The sequence below is a fragment of the Charadrius vociferus genome, unplaced genomic scaffold (assembly GCF_000708025.1).
Source record: "Charadrius vociferus isolate BGI_N301 unplaced genomic scaffold, ASM70802v2 scaffold259, whole genome shotgun sequence".
NCBI lineage: Eukaryota > Metazoa > Chordata > Aves > Charadriiformes > Charadriidae > Charadrius > Charadrius vociferus.
Genome location: NW_009661368.1, coordinates 304,719 through 327,560, shown reverse-complemented (window position 1 = coordinate 327,560; position 22,842 = coordinate 304,719). Strand labels below are relative to the sequence as shown.

General features: G+C 42.6%; 1 protein-coding gene across 1 annotated transcript in view; it reads right to left on the bottom strand.

Moving 5' to 3' along the window:
- Positions 1–7,415: 7,415 nt before the first annotated feature.
- SLC9A8 (solute carrier family 9, subfamily A (NHE8, cation proton antiporter 8), member 8) overlaps positions 7,416–22,842 on the bottom strand; it is a 32,859-nt gene continuing 17,432 nt past the window's right edge. The window contains exons 7-16 of the mRNA XM_009893482.1: positions 22,683–22,717; positions 21,456–21,599; positions 20,024–20,162; positions 18,042–18,147; positions 15,021–15,137; positions 13,127–13,209; positions 11,245–11,356; positions 10,591–10,811; positions 9,379–9,525; positions 7,416–8,078 (exon numbers count right to left, since the gene is read on the bottom strand). Coding sequence (XP_009891784.1) covers positions 7,971–8,078; positions 9,379–9,525; positions 10,591–10,811; positions 11,245–11,356; positions 13,127–13,209; positions 15,021–15,137; positions 18,042–18,147; positions 20,024–20,162; positions 21,456–21,599; positions 22,683–22,717 — 1,212 coding nt within the window. The 3' untranslated portion in view covers positions 7,416–7,970. The remainder of the gene's footprint in view (positions 8,079–9,378; positions 9,526–10,590; positions 10,812–11,244; positions 11,357–13,126; positions 13,210–15,020; positions 15,138–18,041; positions 18,148–20,023; positions 20,163–21,455; positions 21,600–22,682; positions 22,718–22,842) is intronic.

Here is a 22,842-nt window from a genome sequence, read left to right as displayed (position 1 = left end):
TTCCTACTCCTGCTATGCAAAAAAAAAAAACCCCACCCAACCCCCAAAATTTGCAATATTTGCAAAACACTGCAAACAAACAGAGAAAAATCAGGGCAGCCAGTAAAGAGAGGGGACAAAGTTTCCAACGTGGGTGCAGGTCTCTAGGAGGGTCAGTCACCGCCCGGCCCGGGGCACGGCCGCTCGGCCCCGTCCCACCGCGCAGCTCGCCCCGGGCACACAAGGGGATCACAAGCACTCGGTGTCTCTGCTGACTACTCATCGTGTTCTAGAAATTGTATGGTTTTAAAGTAAATTCACTCATGCAAAACTGGCGTGTGAGTTGGTTCAGTGATGTGTCAGCGGCCGGACTGCGGGATAAATGGGAATATCGCTGCCGTGCGTGGGCAGGTTTGGTGCTGTGGGCGAGCGATCGCAGAGACAGGGCACGGGAGGCCACCAAACCTCTCCTGCCCCAGCAGCCGAGCCTCCCTCCTGCCGGGGTGAAGCAGCAACACACGGTGCGGGACGGGGCCCTGGGGCACAGCTCCCTGACTGGTACCATCGCCGCCCTGCGGGAGAGGGCCCTCCAGAAAGGTGACCAAGGGCTGATTTCCCACCAGAGGACATGAACACGAAGGGCTGCTGCCATCTCCTGGGGGCTCTCAGGGCATGGCCACCCTTGGATGCTTGGGGGCCAAGGATGTAGCCCCGGTGGGGCTGGTGCTTCGGGCTGTGACGGGCTTGGGGACACATTGTGGTCCAGCCACTGATGCAGCCTCGGGTCCCCACTTTGCTGCCCGACCCCCCTGGCCTGCTGCTTTGCCCCCTGATTGATAAAAAATACTGCAGTCCAGAAATCACCTAAAGAAGACAGAAAAAAAAAATAATCTGCAAATCCCCCAGGTCTTTTATTACTCCAGGAAAACCCCAGATCAGCATCTTCATCTTTAGTTTGGTGTGACAATGTGTAACATTAAGAGCACGTAACACTGAGTATGCTTTAATCACACATTCACGGAGACACTTCTGCTGCCAGGGAGTCCAGGCAGCGGCACTGCAGCCACTTAGCAAAATCCCAATCAATTTAATTAACTCCATGCACTGTGGCCCCTCCCTGGAACACCTCGGGGCTGCCATGACCCAGGTTCTGCTGCCGCCGGGCTGGAGGAGCGCCCGAGGTACGGCACAGCTGGTGCCAGTTTAATCAGTGTCCCCAGCTGGGGATGGCACATCAGCTGCCACCAATTACCTGTGGACAAGAACTGCCTCCACCCCCAAAGAGAAGCTCTGGTAGTGGCTACTGGTGAGGTGGCTTTGAGGAGGATGGTGGCTTCGTCCCTGGGGCCTGAGGTAGGATCTGTGCTAGCTGCTGTGGTCGGGCAGGGTTGGGAGGTGGGTGTTGGGAGGGTGGTGCCGCTTGTGGGAACTGATTTCTTCAGCTTTTGGTGCGGCTGCAGCCTGGCCCTGGTGCTGGGGTGGCCGGGGGCTACAGCGCTCTGTGGTGGGAGCCCAGTCCTGGTGGGGAGCAGAGGCCAGCGCTGCCTGGGTGGGGGTTTGGTGCCTGGGCAGGCGTGCTGTGGTTGCTGCGTTTCCCACTCGGTGCTGGCTGAGTGAGAGCACTCGCGCCTTTCACCAGTGATGACTTTATTTTCAGTTACCCATCACGTTCTAACCTCAGTCAACCTCTGGAGGCTGAAGGTGCTGAGGCAAGTGCAGGTGTGTGTGCTTTGTTGTTCTATATGTAGACAATATAGTCACCAAAAGCCCAGCCTGAGCCAGAAAAACTGCAGCAAGGACTCTTTCTTAAGGAGAGATATTCCTTCCCAAAGGCAAGCTGGCAGAGGCCACTTACAACCATAAGGCAGTTCCAAAAGGTGGTTGGCTCATTTTGGGATTATTTTCTGCCTGAATCTCCCATGATGTCACATCCATCAGTGTCATAAAATCACTTTGGTGCTAACCTGATTGTATAGGGCAATAACCCCCGGGGTTCCTGTGTTCCCCCGCCGGCAGTACCTCAGAGCGCTGGGAGATGTGGTTTGCTCCCTGTGACTCCATTAACAACGTGCAAAGCAGCAGCATTGCCACCACACCTTCTCCTCGGGGGAGCAGGGGAGCGATGTGCTCCTGCCCCTTGGGAGACCCCCGGCCTGACAGGGGTTTAGGTTTGAAAGAGAATTTAAGGGTGGACTAACACACTGGTGTGTGTCCACACGGCCTTCCCACTCATCCTGGGGATACGGACATGCTCCTCAAATCAGTGTCGTGTCCCACCAACCTTGGCTGCACACGGGGCTGGACCGTGGAGCAATGCAGCGTCCTGCAGCTGGATGTGTGATAGCACCGGCAAAATGGGTGGTGTGTGATTTGAGCTTCTCTTAACTTAGCGAATGGCTTCCCCCAAAGGTTGTCCCTTCCTGCATGTCCCAGGCCCTGTCTGGGCTGTGTCCTCCAGACCCCAGGAGGAACCTCTAGGGCCACGTCTTACAGCCATCATGGCCAGTAAAATGTGATATTTGTTTTACATAGATGAAGCTGAGATTCTTTGGCCACCTCCCTCTCTGCTCCTGCCTGGATGGTGGGCTCGGCTAAGGGTAGCAGCGGTCAGGTTGTGCACAAATGCGAACCTCGGGGAAAAAATGTGCCCTTTGATTTTAATTTCTGTTAACACTGATTCTGTGAACTGGCTTTGCAAGGACAGCTTCACCTCAAACGAGGTGACCGGTGCCCACTGTGCTCCCCTCAGGGCCGCTCTGAGACCATGGGGATGTGCTCTACCCTTCTGCATGGCTTTCGGTTTGCCGTGGGCAGAAAGTCACAAAAACCGGAGGCGTCCCACAGTTAGGGCCCATCAACCCAAATGTCCCCAGGGCCAACCGTGTGCTGTGTTCTACCAAAACAGGGGATTGCTCGGGGGCCTGAGGGCACAACAGAACACTCCGAGGTGGCAGGGAAGCCGTGTGTCCTGGGAAAGAAAACGTGGGGGATAAGGTGACTATCAAGGAAAGTCAGCGAAACTGTGAATGAATGTGAAAATCAGACATTGATATAACAGTAGAAGTTTCTTCCAGTGGTTCCAAACTATGGAGGTTAACGTGTAGTTTGAGGGGAAAATGAAGTCTTAACTCCGGGTTGTGACAAGTGCAGTGGCACCTTCTGAAGTTCTAGTGCAGTTGCTTTATAAATACACCCCACGTCCCCACGCCCCTTCCCACCTCCAAACATTTCTCCAGATTAATTGCTCCAGAGTGATTTCATCACTTCTGGCTGTGGTGGTTAACTGAATTTATAAAAACCCTGTTAGTCCGTGGCGTTTGGCTATTGTGCTGCTGTTGGTGCCTGCCCAGCAGCTCCACGCTCTGGCAGGTCCGACACAAGCTCATCCAACTCCTGTTCGAGTTTAAAGTGAGAATTGCTGATGAAGATCCCATCAGCTCGGATCAGAGCTGTCCTCAGCCCGCACCACGATTCCAAGCAGCGGACGGCCACCCCTTGCAGTCAGACCCTTTGTGCCTCCAAAATGAGGGGCTGCACAAAGCTGATGGTGCGCGTTCCCCTCTGGTGTCTGTGCTCTGGCTGCGTCCCCTCCTGTGGCCCTGGGCTGCAGTGTGCGCCACTGACCCTCAAACACAGCCCCAGGGGTGGAAACCTCCTCTCCAGGGTGGGTGACCTCAGCTGTGGGCTGTATGGTTGCGGGGGAGAGGCGAAGGGTGTTTAAGAAGCAAAGCGCAGAGCCCTGGTCTGTCTCTCCAAAGGTTAAGCTCCTGAAAGGCAGACAATGACTATTTTGCTTTCTGGCCTTTTATGGCAGCTTTTAGATTAGGCTGGAGAAACAGCCCGTAGGTGCTTTAATGTTTAAAATAAATGAGTGTCTCTTGGTGTGGTTGAGTTAAAAATAAATCTTCATCATGACGAAACCAAGGCAGGGGAAGCTGGAGGTGTTTGCTCGCACTCGGCTGGTGCATCAGGAGGAGGCTGGGGCTGGGGTCTGCCTCGCGGGCACCCGGGGCAACGACGGGGCTCAAAGGCAGCCCAGGTCCTGCATAAAGCGGGATCTGTGGTGATGGTTACTCACCAGTGACTGCCACGCAGCTGTCTCGGTGCCCGCAGACACGTCGCTCTGTTGGGGACGGGAGCGGTGACGGTGTGTCTGCAGGAAGGACGCGCTGGAGCCCCGTCACGTGCTCCGTTGTGTGTTGTGGGTGAGAGCCGGCAGCGCTCCCTGGCCGGGCATCGGCTGGTGGCCGTGGGGCAGCCCTGCCCGGGAGCGGGTGGTGGGGTGCCGGCACCATGACTGTGCGCGGTGCAGTCGCCCCGATGGGGAGTGCGAGGGAGCGGGGCAGTCGGGGCATCCCCTCCCTGCCCGGCACGGGGGGTGCTGCAAGGGTGGCCAGTCTGACTGTCGTTTTGGTAGCCCCAAGAATCAAGCAGCTCAGAGGGGGCTTTGCGAAGGGGATTTTTGACTAGTGGGGAAACTGAGGCGCAGAGCAGCCATGTGAGCTGGCAGTGGTGACAAGGCAGAGCAGGTTTCCTGTCCCCTTGAGCAGTGTGGTCAAATCTGGTAAAAGCCCCTGTTGTCCCAGGGAAGAGGCTCTGCGGGTGTCCCACCTCCTCTCTCAGGGCACGGTGCTGCCAGTCTGCAGCTGCCGGAGAGGTGGCCGGCCAGCTCGTCTCCTCCCGGGGAAGGGATCACTGCCTCCTGGCACAGCCTGCTGGGAGGAAAAGGGGGTCTGCTCCCTGCAGCCCCCGCCGTGGACTGGCCGTTCCTCGGGGACCTTGCCCAGCCATGCACTAACTGGTGGGAGGGGGGTCACTGCCGAAAACAGCCTCTTGTTCTCTGTGAGCAGCTCTGTTGCATCCTTAATCAGGCAGGGCTGCCGAGCTTGGGGAAACGCCTGCTCTGTGCCAGCACCCCGGGGGCGGCTGGGGGGTTCCGGTGACCCCCTTGCTCCTGGGCCAACACTGTGCCCGTGGCCACATCACCAGCGCAGTGATGGGGAACCAGGGCTGGGCTCAGCGTTGCCTGGCGGTGGGAGCTTCTGGGTGCCATTGCTGTTCCCCACTGTGGATGATGGGTTTTGCCATCAGCAGCTGAGGCGCCTTGTTGTGGGCTAACACAGTGCTGTGGGACGGGCTAGAAGAGGGGAAAAATAACTTTTGGGAGGATCCGAGCTGTCCAAAGCTGTGCTCTGGGTTCCCCCTGCCTCTCCTTTGCACGGCTCCTTAGTTGTCAAGAGAAACAGGCACTGGACTTGCAGCCTGGCAGCACTTTAGGGCCTCTGTAATTAGTAACATCTGCATTGTACTTCCTGGTGGTTCCACACGTAAGAGAGCAGGAAAAAAAAATAAAGTTTACGCTTGCACAAATTTGCAGATTGAGACCGAGTTAGGACGGGGCTGGTAGCACTTGTGGGAAGAGGACCAGAGTCTAATATTGCCCTGATAACAAAGGAAATGATCTAAAGTAACTGCAAGGCAAGTCAATAAGGAGCCATAACTTTTCTTTTCTAAGCATATTACTTTAAAGGAAGCAGTCCAAACTGTGAAATGACTGTCACAGAAAAGTCAACATCTTGATAGATTAATATGAAAATTGGTCACTGAAATAATAGTAAAAACTTCTTCTATTGGTTCCAAAACAAGGAAGTTGGTGAATATTTTGAGAGAACAAAACTGCCTTAATTCCAAGCTTTGAATAAATGTATTATTTTCCTAAGTTTTAGAATGGTTGCTTTTAAATTAAACTATCCAAATTTTCTTCCATTTAATTGCTTCAAAGTGATTTCATTAGTTCTAGCTATATCAGTTAATTGCTTCAATTTAATGTGTAAAATTATTCCCAGCAAATGGCTCTCATTAGATGTTGGCGCGCTCTCACTAATTGCCAGCAGAGGGCAGGAAACGATCAATTTGCCTTGATGGAAGTTACCGGAGGGCTGGTCTATCGGTCCAGACCTGCATCTAATTTCACTGGAGTAGCAATAGAAATTAGAGGCTATTTTGTATTTCAGCATGACTGTGGCATAACGCGAGGCCCGGTGTGACAGCATCTAGATCAATGTACACCTTCCAGTGACAAGAGAAGCTCCCAGAGACCTTCCAGCCAGCTCCTGGGCTTAAAATGTTTGAGTTGAGAAACCCAGTAAGACAGATGGGTAACTAAAATGTAATTAAGTCTACTGTTGTCTAGAAGGGTGAAGAAGTCTGATTTTTACACAGATCCACTCCCAAGGGTAGAGCAAGCACCAGCTGCTGTCTGGTCAACACCAAAAGCTGAGTTCATGCCCCACTCCCACCAGTGTTTGAGTGCTGGGAATAGCGGAGAGCAGCTCTTTGAACTAACAGGGGGGGGAGAAAAGGGGAGAAGGGAGTCCTGTATCCAAGTGTGTTATTTCGAAAAAACTGCTCAGACAACACAGGCTCAGGATTCAAAATACATTCTCAAACTTTTATTCCTCCCAGACGGTATGCAGTTGATTAAAAACCTTAGTAGCAAAACCAGACCAAAAATATAAGTCTCACACTTTCAGAAACAAACATGTGCATTTGCATGTCAGACTTACATGCAGAACTAAAGTTCACATTTCAGCAGTGAATATGCAAACGACTAACAAGGAATGTGGGCTGGCAGTGAGAGCAAACTGCTGCACATGTAACCACGGCAAACGTGCAACAAACGCTGTGTGCCTGTTCAGGTGTACGCAGTTCTGAGTGAAGGGCCTGGGCCATATAAAAAAAGTGAAATGATAGTGCTGGTTTTGAAACATTGTAAGCAGAAGAGAAAAATCCTATTCACAAACAGGACAGCTTAATGAAAGCTGTTCGGTGCTTCCTAACTGAGGCTGCTTCAGCAATGTGCAATATTAACCTTCTGTACCTGGATTAGACTTCGTAGACTCTTCTTCCTCGTGTACACATTTAGTTCAGCGAGCAAATGATATGGAAAATGCTGCTCTTGCTTCCACTAGAATTTAAAAATTCCACTAGCGAATTCTGGAGTTAGGGACACTTCATGAATTAAGCAAAACAAAAGCTGCTGTTCTAAGATTTGAAGCCAAAGTGCCAGCAAGGAGCAACTGCCAATTACAGAAACCCAACTGCAACTGGCTTTAGCCAAAGAAAAATACACATTAAAACTAGAATTTCAAATGCAGTTCTGTACTGTGTCATACAATCCCCCACTCCCCCAAACCATGCTATAATCAGTACTGTGGATTAGATACCTCAGTATGTAAAAAAACAAAAAATCAAACAAAACAAAAAAAGCCGGCCAAAACCACCCGCAACAAACCCAACCAAACAAAAAAACCCAAACTGCCACTAAAAACCCAACCCATAAAATAGAAGTCAAGAATTTCTTAAATGATAAACCCACCAGTTTTCAGAAATGCTTCCTTGTATGTGCAACATCTGCTTTTTGTCATGGTATGCATCTTTTCTGGATCCATAATGTGCAAATCCCATAAATCATAGATTTATTCCAGTCAGATTCCCTTACTAGTGCTCAAACAAATTCATAGTATAAACTGTCAAGACTCTCCATGCTGTGAATGAATATATAGATATAAAAAAAAAAAGTAAAGTGCAATTAATTCTGTTTTGCAGAGTCATACAATGGCTCTGTACTTCAGCATATGTTTACAGCAGATTTCACAAAAGGAAGAAGACCCCCCCATTAAACAATGTCATCACTTCATGGCAGATGTTTCTGCTTTTCAATAGGCTGCATGAAATATGCTATGCTGTAAAATCTGAACAAAAGGTTCTTCATTCAGTCCAGGGTCTGACACGTATGGGTTTCCATCACTGACTAGTAATAGCAAGCACAGTAGATCCGCAGTTTTATACCTAAACATGTGGCACAAGACATGCCTGAAATCAGAAAGTTCATTCTTAGCTTTCCAGCTCTTGTGCAGTCAGACTCCTGATACTTAAATCCTCTTCCTAACGCTCTAAGGATAAACTTGTTGCACTCCTGCCCCGGTCTGCTACAGCAGCTCTTGCTCATCATCTTCAGATCCTGAGGGTCCTTGTCGTACCTCTTCATACCATTTGTTTGTGAGGGTTTTCATCTGTATGCGCCCGTGATGCAAGTCCTAAGGCAAAAGCAAACCAGAACAGTTTGTTACTTAGCTACAACACTACTTGTGTGTTAGAGCAAAAGAGAAAGACCAGTTCAACATATTCCATAGGAAATAATCCACTCCTGGTCTCTAAGCATGCAAAGCAATTCTGTTTCCTAAGAGAAAATATTTATGAAGTGTTCAATCAGTAATTATTTCCATGGATGATATTTTTGATGACAGGTATTTTTACCTGTGTTTTCTAGACAGTCCTGCTCTGTGGGTTCTAACAATCCGAGTGCTGTCTGGATGGCCTGGCTTTGAATCTCACTCCTCTCTACACGTTCCCAGGGACAGTGGGAAGCTTGTGGCCTGTTTTGGTGATTCACATACTTATTTTTCTAGCCTTTGGTTGCAATCTGCATGGCAGCCTGTGCTTTTGGCTACCAACTACAAGTCAGATGCTTACTCTGGTTTCTTGATTCCTTTTTGGTTTTGCAAAAAAATGCCTTTAGCTTTTGTGGGAAAGTGCTGAAAGCATTCTTTTGACAAGAAAGGTATAAAACAAGGAAAAATAGTACATTTGTGAAGGTTAGGAAGAGGGAATGTGCACACTTTACACAAAATGATCAACTCCACAGCAAAAATGCTTATTTCTACGGCAAACTGGAAAAACAGCTAACGAGTCTCAGGTTTCTGAGGAGTGGAGTGAAAATGGCATAGTATTTACACCTCTAGAGCTGCTCAGTGTTAAGTTACATGTTCAGTCAGGTATCACTTTGCATGTACAGCTTCAAAGTCTTCATCTCCCAGTGAAGAAGTCTTAAAAGTGAAGGTTGCAATTCCCGTACTTATTTCCAAGATAAAAATTGCACTCTGCAGAAAAGTCACTCCAGAATTCACAGGACCATGTCCAGTAAAAAGGAGCAGCTTTGTGTGACAGCACTTTAAAAACTCTGCGTGAGTGGCAGCAGCTTTTTCTAGCAACAGTAGTAACTAGTGACTGGTGATACTCTTCATGGTACTCTACAAGATTAAAAGGCGAGTTCAATAAATCCATACACCTTTTAAAGTTTAATTGTGGTAGCCCTGAGAGATGCTCATTTAATCCAACCTGCAATTTTACAGTGCAGCTTTTCATTACAGCTGCTCTACATATGCACAAGTAATATATTAGATGGCTCACTGTTCCTAATGGAGGAGTTGTGTGGCTGCGCTATGAGCCTTGAATGGTACAGAGCGAAATGACAACTAATTGTTGTGGTCCTCGAAGCAGGACACTAACTTTCTTTCTTTCTAAGTTTCTTTCTTCAAGGAAACAAGAGAAACTTACTTCTTGTGTGAGTCTTCTGGTGAAGAAAGGATTCAAATACTTGGCATCAAACCACATAAACCCTTTGAGGTCCTGGCGTTTTATGTACTGGGCTTCATATTCCTCCTCTGTGAGCTCCGATAAATGTTCCGATTCGATGGTATTTCCCTAGAAAGGTCACAAATATTGGAATAACCTGAGAAATTTGGCAGTCATCCCTCCAGCTCATGTCAGCCCCCTGCTCCGGGCTTTCCCTTCTTGCAACCAATTCCCACGCTGGAACAATATGGAAATTATGACCCCAGCCTACCAGGGCTTATGGCAGTATGAATCTGTCCAGCTGTTGATTCCCAGAGCCACTTAGTTTCCCTGCTGAAAGGTAAAAGACCTTAGATGTTCCATATTTTGTATTCTTACTGTTGCCGAGAACAGATTTCTAGTGCGCAGGCTTTCTCTCGTGAGCCGGACAATGGTTTTATCCAGCAAGCAACACTAATGTCATCGTCTCACTTAAAACAAGCTCTGTATCAGAACACACCCTACCCCGTGCTCTTCATATACACACCTTCCTAGGCAGACAGATTAAGATAATTGTGAAGACTGCAAGCTTTTTGGAACCTCACACCAAGAGGAGCTGTTCTTCAGATCCTACACAAAACCCCTGCATGTATTGTTCGATGGTTTGGGGAAAAACAGGCAAAAATCTAGGATACTTTATGTCTTCCAGCCTTTTGCACAGGAGGTTTCAGACTGGCTGTTAGTTTTCTTTGGTACTCATGCTTAGCCAGAAATTGCTTTAAAATAAAACTCAGTCAGAGGGGTGTTGTTGCTACCACCTTCTCGCGGCCTTTCCTTTGACTTTTTCAAAATAATTCCCATCTGCCTTTTATGATTAATTCATGACTCACACTGTACTAGCTACTTTCCCTCTGTATATGACTCAATCCTGTATCATCTGCTTTATGCTTTTACAGGGGTTACTTTAATTTGTATGGATCAATTTATAATTAGATTGAGTTAAGAGACTATTTCTCCTCCCTTTGTCCAAACAGTTATTTTGTGTAAATACTAATCAAGCTCTGTCTTTGGGATATTTTAAAATTACGTTGCTTGACTTTTTCCAGTGCTTTCAATTTACTTTTCAGTAAAAAATAATGTACTAGTCTTGGAAAATCTAAAAGTTAAAAAGAAAAAAATAATCAGTGATCCTCTGAATAAAAAACACAAACAAACCATCTTCTCTGTCTTGCTAAGATTAATGTCCTTCTTGTTCCTCTTGCGTGCTTTGGAGTCCTCAATGTCAATCAGTCTGATAAGGGGCATGGTTCCTCCTCCCAGCAGCAAAATTGTGAACAGTACTATGATGATTGTTGTTGTCCCAATGAGCTGCCGCTTCTCTATTGGTTCCAAGCCCAAATGGAGGCTGAGGGCATAGGGAATTGCACCACGTAAACCTTAACAGAAAGAACAATAAATCAATGAAGAGTGAATCAATAACTAGTCTTCAGCGCCCTGGTAAGTCAACAGGAGTTCTACATCTTTACAAGATTTTTACAGTCCTATACCATACTCATTTATCTATCATTTGGTTACCGCCCTAAAATGAATCTGAACTCTTCAGATACTGTTGTTCAAACTGTGAAGTTGCTAGACCTAGAAAGAAAAGTAGACTCTCTGCAGAAAAGCTTTAGTGGGGATCACCACTGTATAGTCCTCTAGCACAAAGGGGAAAGAGAACAAATCTATTCCACTTGGGTTTGAGACCAGTGCAAATGTTCAGTTGAGTTTTGTTCCACAGATGGAAAACCAATTCTTCCCAGAGTAGCCCACACAATGAAAAAGAGAAAACATTTTTTCCAGTTCTCCGTACTTTGAGCTTTAACTTACCGCTAAACCACATAATAAACATCATTTTGGGGGTGATTTTATGATCACGGAAAAAGTTGAGTAGGTAGGAGAGCGGGAAAATATTCACTGCTCTACCAAACAGAACAAGTACCTGAAAAACAGAAATAAAAGCAAAAGGCTATTTGATGTGTTACATTCACAGAGGCCCCAGTTGCGTTTGGTTTGTAGAGGGTAAGGTGAATACGCTCTTTTCACTCACAGGTCTTGCAAGTAGGTGTGCTGCTAAACTAACATAAAGAAATCTCTCACCATAGGTCAGTGTGGAATTGAACTTTTTAAACATTTTGGCTGCTTCACTGAAACTAAACCAGGCTTGTCACTGACACAGACCAGACACTACTTACTTATAATAAATAAATGAAACCCAAGAGGCATTCCAGGGAGACCAAGAATTACTTTGGGCAAAAGCTCTCCTCAGTTCATTCAGTTCAGCTCCTTTAATCATTCCTTTGGCGCAGCAGCTAAGAGGCAATAAGATATTTCTATTGTCTCCCCATGGACCAGTTCCTCAGAGAAAAAGGCCAGAAGCCAAACAAATAGCATGTAATCTTGTTCCTCAACACCTCCCTGGGTACGATTACAAAATATACCACACATTGACAGTACTTTTTTCTTTCCCCCCTTTAAAAATGTTCAATTTACTGGCAGGCAATTAACAAATACAGTGTAAACTTTAACTCAGAAAAGCAAAGGTTTTCACAATGGCACTGCTTTCCAGCTCCACCGAAAACAGACCTTGATAAGGTAAATATCCCAGAATTAGTCATCGGGATCCTTGAAGGGCTGTGCTGTTTTCCTTTATGAATCACCCCAAAATTACGCAATTTGCATTATGCCTGTGAGGGCAATGCTACATAGAAGGAAGTGTCACACCTTAGATATATATTAGATAAGGAAATCGGGTGTAATGTAGTGAGAGCAGTTCCCCATGCTGATATCGCTATCCGTAATTGTAGATAACAATTTTTCCCTTGAACCATGGACTAAAATGTGCTAGTACTCGTTGCTGTATGCGACTGGAAATGGAGTCACATTTCCCTCTTTTTGACTCTGCAAAAGAGAATATACCTTTCATGTCTATAGTAAACGATTGTAATAGCAATAGATGTAGGTAACCCCCATGTGAAACATAATTCAAAGTGCCTCTCCATAAAGCTACACTAAAATGCGGAATGAAAGAAAAATAATTAAGAATGGAGTCAGAGAATGAATACACATTGGAGAAGGTCTGAGTCAGGACTTCCTCTGAAGAAGGTGAGCTCAGAGTGAAGAAGTGATGTTGATGTATGGACTAAATTGGTTTATGTAAACAAACTGTAAGGACTTATGAGAGAGAAAGACTCAAAAGCTGTAGTCCTAGAGAGATGAAATGGAGCAGAATTTGATACTAGTTTGCACTTAGTTTCTACGAACTGCCCTTTCACACAGATTGTTCCTATGAAGCTAAAGATACGTAAAAACTCAGGGTTGTTTTCTGGTCACATAACTTCTGCAATAAAGTGGCGTCTATTATAATCTTTTGAGATTTTTTTATTTAAATAAATCTAATAGGGTCAAAACAAGCAAAGTTCTTTTCCTTGTTTTTAGTAATCTTATACAGAAGGGCTTCAAAATAACAGCAAATTGGAATTCCTTAAAGAAGACTGACGTATTTGTACACCAAAGTGCTGAGAACAACAATAATAATTTCATGCTATTAGTGAGAGTTAACTTTGTGCAATACATAAAAATACAAAAGTATTTTCATAAAAACCTATAAAAACATAAGAACTATTCTAAAATATTTTAACTGTAAGGTGTTTCTCCCCTCCCCAATACCAAAACCACATCCAAACAAGTATGGAAGAAAGTAAATACCTACTATGCACCAGATGACAAAGGACATTTCAAACTTGTGAGGAAAACTAAAAATTGACAGGCCAAGAAATGCAAACACACACGTTTCTGAAAAAGAGAAATCACATCTTAAATAAACATTTCTATAAAACCTTTCCTACTCCTACCATAAGTTACTACACATGGTACATAAAATAGTATTTCCTGACTTCGGAATGCACAAAATAGGCACAAATGCCATTATGCAAAAGGCCAGATTCTTCCACTCCCACTGTCAGTGGACAGCACCTTAGTCTGTGTGTGCAGGCTTCTTTCAGCTGTAAACTACTAATGAGTATGAACAAAGCTAGCAAAACCTTGTTCTAAAGACTGAGGAGTTTTTTTACTTAGAAATATAGGACAAGCTACAGAAGAGACTACTAATGACTTCTGTAGCTTTGAATCAGATTCTATATAAAACTGAGATGTCAGGCAGAATCTCATACGTTGCAAGTTGAATGCTATTATAAAGTATTCAATTCATTAAATTCTTATAAAAGACAGCAGTTCATTACTTTCTTCATAATAAAATACTGCACTGTATGATCTAACAACCCTTGTATGTTCTAGTAACTTCTAGAAGTGGTGTTTGCAAATAGTACCACCACTGCACAATGACTATAGTAATCCAAACATTTTATTTCCACAGCACCAACACATCACCACCAGAGAATCACAGAGTCGAGATATTTCATCAGCTTTCTGCTGTCCTCCCAAGGTAGGTTCATTATCATAAAGGCAGTTAAAAAACAGGATGTTTTTGCATAGACAGTAGCAATACCCGAGTTACTGCAGCAGAAGACATTGTTTGGTCATGCTTTGGGTACTGGCTACTTACATTTGACTGTTCAAAACCTGCTGCAAATGTGTATGAAATTGCACAGTATCTTAAACCACAGAATTATAGCCTGGTTTGGGTTGGAAGGGTCCTTAAAGATCATGTAGTTCCAACCCCCTTGCCACAGACAGGTTCACCTCCCCCCAGCCCAGGTTGCTCCAAGCCCCGTCCAACCTGGCCTTGAACACCTCCAGGGATGGGGCAGCCACAGCTTCTCGGGGCAACCTGGGCCAGGGGCTCACCACCCTCACAGTAAAGAATTTCTTCCTAGTATCTAATGTATATCTACCCTCTTTTAGTTTAAAAACCCTCCTCTTTCAGTTGAAATAACTCCTTTACAGTGGCTTGAACAAGTACGTGGGTTTTTAGCATTTATAACAGGTTAAGACCAAACCCTGATGAGCTCCTGCTGCTCAGGTAATGAGTTGTTAAGTTTAGTTTGCAGCAAGACCACTCCCTGACCATGTTCCACATGCATCAACACAGAACAATACAGAACATATTCATGCCATCCCCCACAAAACAGCGATATATTTGTAATACAGAAGCATGTAATTTCTTCAAAAGTTTGGCTTGTAAAAGGCAATGGAAAGGCTATGGGACTCTGAGCTGCCTGTATCACTACTTTCAAAAACTTCTGCTCAATTTGTGAAGCTATTGTTTTTGCAAGTAGCTTTTAAAATCCAAAGCCATTTTAAAAAATACCGCTAAAAATCCATTTCCTAAAACTAAAAATAGACCAGAGGAATATAGGAGTCAGAGATCTCTATTTGGTTATCAATCTTGTGGCAAATCTTTGCAGGAGCCTGCAGGATGGGAGAGAGAGATTTATTGTATGTTTTATCCAGTGTGGCAGGAAAGGTGACTTTTGACTGCCTTCCAGCCTCTGCTATTAGGAATTCTTCTCTTAAAGTCAGGTACCACTGACACACAAATGGCTAGCGGAAAATTCACACTTCTGCTGCTCCCATCAGAATCAGCATTTTAAGCAAATAAAATTTTAAACTATTAACATTAGATATTAATAGTAGGTAGCACCTACCACACATGAAAGCAACAGTTCTCAGTGTCTGCTGCATTAAAATCTGTGTAACCGGGGACAAGTTATGGTGTGTATAGTGAGACATCACGATGCCAGAGAAGAGGATTGCCATGATACCTGTAGATAAAAATGTGGCAGTCAACAGAAGAATAACTTGCACTCTGCAAGTATTTGTGTTTATAGCCCTTACCAACGCAAAAGCTTATGAAGCAGTAAGTGGGTTTTCTGTTACCATTGTTATTCATACTGGTTTCATTCCACCGGTCATATTACATACTTGGAGGTCCAGCATAGGTCACTTGCAAGCTAGAATAAATCCCTGTTATGTCACATTTTCCCATAAAAGTGAGGTAAATCAAAAGACAATTCTTGAGTGTTTTTCCTCCTTTTCACTCTCTTAACAGCTAGAGAGGTGAGATCAAAAGAAGAGTAAAAACAATTTGAGAATAGCGGGGCTAGAGAACTATATGATTCAGTTCTCCCAGAAAGTGTGTCATTCTTTCCTACCTGATGATCAGCCAGGCTCAATCACTCCACCAGAAGTAGAATGAGACCCACAGAGCATGAGTGTGAATCCACTCCAGCATGGCGCACTACATCTAATACCATAAAAAGTTAAGAACAAATAGCACACACAGGGGTACCCCCAATTTTTTATCAATCTGAGAATCAAAAAAGCTATTGAGACTTGAGAATTCAGGGCAAAAAGTACCTTGGTAGGAATCATTCAGGGAGGAAACGACTTTTAAGAGCACCGAGTCCAACCATAAGGAAGGTACAGTCTGATACACAGGGCCTGCAAGGAATAGTACGGGGCAGAATGTCCCCTGCCTCCAGCAGAAAGGGTCACTAAACCATCTGCTATGAGTTACAACAGAGATTAATCTCAGCTATCAACTATGGGAAAAGCCACCAAATTTTCCATTACAGAGTTCAGTTGCCCTAATGACATGCAGAGCTTGGACAGAGGTACAGCAACTGATATCACAGACCAGAACAGCTACCTGAGATTTCCCTGTATTTCACAAATCTTTAATTTGTGTTAGGGATTTTCTCCATTTACCTTGCTTCCCAGCTCTTGGTTATTTATGGGAAGAATTTGAATTTCAACCTATTTCGCTAACTGCTCGAGATACATCACAGACGCTGTCACTGTTCACAGGGAGCTGGGTATCTTAAAGGAAGTTTTAAGCATTTCCACGGCTGCTGCATAGACTTACACCTGCAAAGGATGTCATTTGAGATGATGGTTAGGACTGTGGAAGAATTTAGCAGTCCACTTGAAGAACAAGTGAGTTATTTCCTTGTGAGTTATTTCCTTGTGAGGAAATAACTGACCAAAACTGACAATATAACCCAGAAGTAATCAATTGTAATGCAGATCTTGAGAGGACTGGATGACATGTGGGAGTATGCCTGTTTTGCCCAAAACAAGGGAAGTTTAAAAGACTAGAAGTATTTGGCTGGAGATCCGTGCCCAGGAGTGGCCCAGATGAACAGTGGAAGGATTAGAATAGCTGAGGTACAGTCAAAAGAATCCTTTGTTTGAAACACAGGGGTGACCTGACTAAGGTCATTCAAAGTTTATATTTCTTGAGGAGTCATTCTTGAAGGCACTTGAGCAAATTAGAGAGGTTGTCTTTACAAAAGCAGTGACAAAGAACCTCTATCATCCTGACAGTAACTAACTAGGAATCTTACTGTAAATTCTTTTTCATTGTATACCAACAGACAGATTTGTTGGTTACATAATGAAATGGCACTGTAATTCTGTAATATTTTATTATAATTTTATATTAATTAGGAATATAAATTAGAACTAGAACAGGCCACGTGCTGAGACCCTCCAGAGTAATCTTCTCACAAGGCAAAACTTGTTTTTACAGCAATACAAATATTTTAACATACCAAATTGCTTGCTCGGATTTCATATAATTTCATTCCCCTACATATGTGCTGGCCTATACAAACATACAGAGTAGTTCTGGATGCAAGTGGGCAGAATGGAATGTTTGCATTAGGATTATACATCTTGATTGTGTAACTACCACGGTTATATGCCACATCTTCATACATATAAAAAAAAATACAACTCCACTAACATCAGTGAAGGTACGCTGATACACATTGCTACAGATCCATTCCAAAATATTCAAATTAGCTCACACGTACATTTTCAGAAAGTCTGGTTTCATACCTGCAGCTCATTTACAAGAAATCTAATCCTGCTACTACTCCTCACAAACTATATATTCTTATATAGTCCAAGCAGTAGAGCAAATACATCTTTTAATGTGCTTTAAACTTAAAAAAACCCCAACCAAACAACCAAGAAAATAGAAAAGGAAAAAAAAAGAATGAAGCAGATTACCTAGGTATTTCAATTATACTAACTGTTGCATCCCTTCCACTTTCCTTTGAGAAATGAGACAAAGCTGACTGCCTTAAAAAAACCCAGTTCATAAACCACCTACGTTGCTGACAAAAAAAAAAAATCAGCAAAGCTCATAGATGTTGGACGTCCAGGAGAACTGGATCCTGTCACTGTACTTGATTCTACAGAATGATGGAAGAAGTTCAACTGTAAGCCTCTTCTTGTGGACTTCAGCAAAACTTCTACCAAGTATTCAGAGATATCAGCTGATTTCCCCAATGGCGCTGAAGGACAAGCAGAAAAATGGCTACAGGGTAGTATGCTGGACATTATCTAAAGTTAGCTGATGTGGCTAAGATCTACACTGTGCAGCTGAAATTTTAATTCTGTGTTAGGCAGAGGCAACTGGGGAGAATACTAGTACTTATGTTGGCTAACTAATGCTTATGAAAACTGCAATTACCTTTTCTATACTTTTATAACATGAAGTAGAGAATAAGTGTTTCTTTAAAGTAAGTCAAAGTTAAAAGTAAGAGCACAGGTTAAATCAGAAAACATGTAAAAAACCAGGAGCCCTCTTAGACACAAATAATACCTGCTCCCTAAAATTACCAAAGAAACTTGAACATACTCATTCTGCTACTCACCTGAGAGTGAGATACCCTCTGCAAGTCCATACGGAAGGTAAGCGAAAATAATCATCATTCCAAACTCTAGGGAGGGTGTCTTCCTTAAATCAATGTGCTTTAGCACGTACACATGAAAACGTTATGGAAAAAGTAAATAAAGAAAACATTCAAAGAAAAATTTAAATCTGTGTCATTCCATTACAAAACAACAATTATCCTTAATGGACTTATCTACTGGATAGCTAATAAAGTCTACACATTGGTCTTTGACTCAAGTATGGAAAGATCAATAATTTCTTATGAATAGATTCTTATAGAAGCTACTGCAGGTAGACATCTGTCAGAATGAACAGACCTAGAGACAGAAAACATCTGCAACCGATGTACCTATACAATACTGATAACAATACGCCAAATTGTTTGTTTAGACCTAGAAGGGCCATTTCCCTGCATCTTCAGTCTTTGAAAGCTCTGCTCCAAAACTACTGCAGAAAATCATAGCACAGAGAATCATTAAAAAGTAAAGGTTTTTCTAAAAATAGGGGAGAGCTATGAAACAGCAAATTAAAAGTAAAACAGCTCTCGTTTATGTTTTAACAAAAATAATGTCCTTTTGATACTCAAGGTATTTAAAACTTACTTTACATTTGAAGTCATAAACGTGGATGTTTGTCATGGGCCGCAAGTTCTGGTTTGCGTCTCATGCACAGTTCTGCAGCACAGCTGCCAAATACAAGTAGATTTTGCTTCAGACATCGTTATTTGCCACCCTAAGCATGCAAGCAAGCTCCTCTGTTCAGTCACTAGAGCTCTAGCTACTTTCAAATGAATGTGACAGATTTGCAGTAATATTAACAGTGAGGAATACTCCTTCAATCACATCCTTGCCTTAATGCTCAAAATACTCCATCTACCATCTTTGTTAAAATTCAGACGATTAGATGCCTGTGACATGGAAGTTCACATTCCTCCTGGGTCATGAACCAGTGACAACCTTCAACTATATTTATCTGCTGGCAACTAATAAGAGATGTCCTTTGCTGCACTGAAATTTGGCATACTTAGGGTAAATCCAATGTTTGAGGCACAAATAACTGTAATAGGACAAATAAGCTGCTTTTCCCTTTGCCTTAATATCATTTAGATATCAGTGACAGAAGTGTTGAACATCTGTCTCCCTCTTTTGTTGTGATGTATAGAATAATTTAAAAGTTCATGGAATCAGGCTAATGAACCAAGAGAGGAAATATGTCTATATTTAACCAAACGCTCTGTTCCTTTTATTTACAAACAAAGCGCTTAACAGTACGTCCCTGATGACATGAGTAACTGTTGTACAAGCCTAGTACAAAAGATTACCTACAGTGAAGTCAGCGTTAACATTAAACAAGCTCTGAAAGGCAACAAAGGTGTCTGACTTACAACAAACATCCTTCCTTATCTCTGCAGAGAAGCTTCTGGGTTGTTAGCAACCAATTCATGGAAGTGGAACAGGCAAAACATAACTCAACGTAAATCCAAATAGAACAGTACCTGTATACAGCTGCCTGAATATGATACACAGGGACAAATGAGCTGGTCTGACTCAAAAGCCCTCAGGAAAAGCAGCTTTTTTTTTTCTTTTTAATTAATAGTTTTATGTATGTAAAACAAAAGGAGCCATATGCTTGTAAAAATGAATGAGTATTGAAATAAAATTAGTATATTTTGAAACTACAAAACAATTACCATATTTTATAACACTCCAATGCACATAATATAAGCTACTATACAGCATTTCAGACCTTAATTATGTTCATAAAAAATTGATGCAACTTTTTAATACACACCCATATGCACTAACATAAAAACAGAATGAGCATGAGAAAATCCTCAGCCAACAAAATAATGTCTAACAAGAAATATCTCCTAAGAAATGCTGGTTGGGAAAGAAAAATACTATTAGAACGTTGAAGTTCACCAACTTATACATGTGTATCACCAAAACTAAAAAAGGATATTAATGCAGAAATAAGACCAGTAAGTGTGCCAAGCGCTGCAGAGCCAAAGAACATTTTAAGAAAGTATCCCAGTGCCTGTAGAAAGGTTTCCCATCCACTTACATCTGACATGTTTTCTCTTGTCAAACCTTCTGCTGTGCTAGATAAAATTAAAAAATAAATAAAAAGAAACGGTTATAAATTCTAAGCCTGGATCCAAAAATACCAAACATCTTCTGAGAACAACAACAAAAGAGACTTCCATTTCTTTGTTGCTACCACTCTTAAAAGGCTTTTACTGTGATATATATATCAAGAGGAATGTCAGAAGATGTTAAATCAAGTCTTAGTGTAATCCCCACAGGCAAACCTAATTCTGCTATGAATCTGGAAATCCAGCATTGCTCTTCTGAAGAATCCCCACAATGGCGTAAGTAGGCTATGATAATGCCCAGTATTACAAAACAATTTTCAAACGTTGGAAAGGAAAACACAACACATTTTGCAGTGGTAAAAACTCAGGGCGTGAAAAAGAAAAGAGACGGATCATGTGATCCTCAGAGAAGAACAAATGAACAGGAAGACCTCTCATCAAATATTTAGGTGTGGATGAGAGACAAGATCATTGAAGAAAAACAAAGAATCTCTTGGGAGGAAAGGGGAGAAATCTCTGAATTTCAGGAATGTAGTTCATAGAATTCCATGCAGAGATGACATGGATTCTTACTAGTGTTTCTTTTAACTGCTGTTAGCCTTCATGGTCTTTCATAAAAGAACCACGACTGTATTAAAAGCAATTAGTTAATTGAAAACTGACTCTAACTTAGAATCACTTTACTACTTTCATAACATATCTACTCCTATACATTGTCACATCTATTGACTTCAGAAATAACATGAAGATATACCTTTTTTTTTTTTTACTCTTTCAGACCCAAAGAATTATCATGGGCAAAGGATAAGGATTTGGATGTTCTTCTGTCTTGTGATAGCCCCAACATAAATATAAAACTGTTGCATGGATGCTGATGTATCCCCCCCAACTGAAGAGTGACTCTGGGTATAAGCCAAGGATACAGGAGACACAGCTGTGTATTTGGCAAGGTAAATAGTTTTGTGAAAGCCTGCAAGGACAGGTGTTGGTTTTCTATTGTCAGGACCCTCAGATGGAAAGAGAGCTGGTAAACATATAGACTTAGAAAGCAATCTGGGGTCAATAAGATGAGGCACTGAGGTAGTGGTAATAAGACATCCATTTATTTCTTCTTCCTATGCAGTTTATGTTATGGATGGCTTTTAACAAAGAAGGATCATATAAAATTCAGCTTTACACCAGAAATACAAGATTTGTTCCAAATGGAGATGGAAGAATTACTGCATATCTGAGTAACTAATTAACAGAAAATAATGTGGTTGCTGTTTCCACAAACACGTGTAGTTCAAATGCACTTACTTGGTCAAGACAATAGACACTGCATCATTGAGAATGCTTTCTCCAAAAACCAACATGTTAAGTACTGGATCCACATTGAGGGCATTGAAAATGGCAATAGTAGCCACAGGGTCAACTGCAGATATCAAAGAGCCGAATGCAAAACTGGGAGAACACAAAACAAAAAAGAAAACTAGATGAAAGAAAAATATGTACCTAGGAAACCCAAACCACCACAACAACTAGTAACAAAGACATTACATGTTACAGTTTCTACATAGTGAAAAGTTATGCTCTCTTCCCACCATAAGAGCTTGAAGTGACAAAAGGGAAGTTTTTGATTTTCATTTACAGATACACCAAAGAGAAAAGTTGTTGTCCAGCTGCAAGAGATTTTGGAGAAATACCTATCTCCCAGCTCCCAACAACAGTATCAATGTCTTACTCCAACTAAGTAAGAAAAAAATCAGAAGAACGGGAATCCAAACAACTTTACAGACATAGCCCAAACCATGTATCACACACGCTTAGTGTTACCTGTTCAGGAGTACTAGAGAGGAACGTTTAAAGGGAACTGCTAAAACTTCAATACTTGGGAATCCAAAATAGACAATACAGTGGCAATGGCACTGCTCAGCTGTGTAAAGTCAAACACTGGAACCAAGTAGGGAAGATTTCTGCTGTTCATGTGTGTTTTACTTGTGATGTTTCTTGCTTGCCACCCAGTTTATTTATGGATTTTAACAAAACACCTGTATTGGCTATACAATAAACAAACAAAAATCCCAAATAAACCAGGAACGAACTTTATTTAATGGTAGGATGGTGTACTCCTAAAAAACTGATTAGATCCTTCGCAAGTTCCTGAAAAATCTATGTTATTGATACTGAAAAACCCATTCTGTCTTTTAAGAGAAGATTTGGACAAGGAAGTTATGCTCTTATCATATATATTAATAATACCAACTAATCAAAGTTTACATACTTTAACTTTAAGGTTGGTTAAAAACCCCATTATCTTTCCTGTCTAGAAAAAAATAACTGAGCACAGAATACTATTTGTAAATAAGGGTGTAATAAATAGGGTTTATAAGTGTTTGATCTATTTATTAGTTTCATACACCATGTAGAATCTAAGCAATCTAAATGATAACCAGAAGAGGTAGTCAACTACAGTGCATTTCCCATATACAATTATCCTGAAGAATGCTTCATTTCATATACTACAGCATTTCCCCAAGAGCTTACCTGTCTGTCATGTTGAGTTTATAAATTACATCAGCCTGAAAGAATAGGTAAAACATAAAAAAAAAAATCACAATCAACTGTGTTTTTCTGCTGTTTTTAAAAATGAAACTATTCATCAAATCCTAAGTTCACAGTAGTGATGTTACCCAGTATAACACTG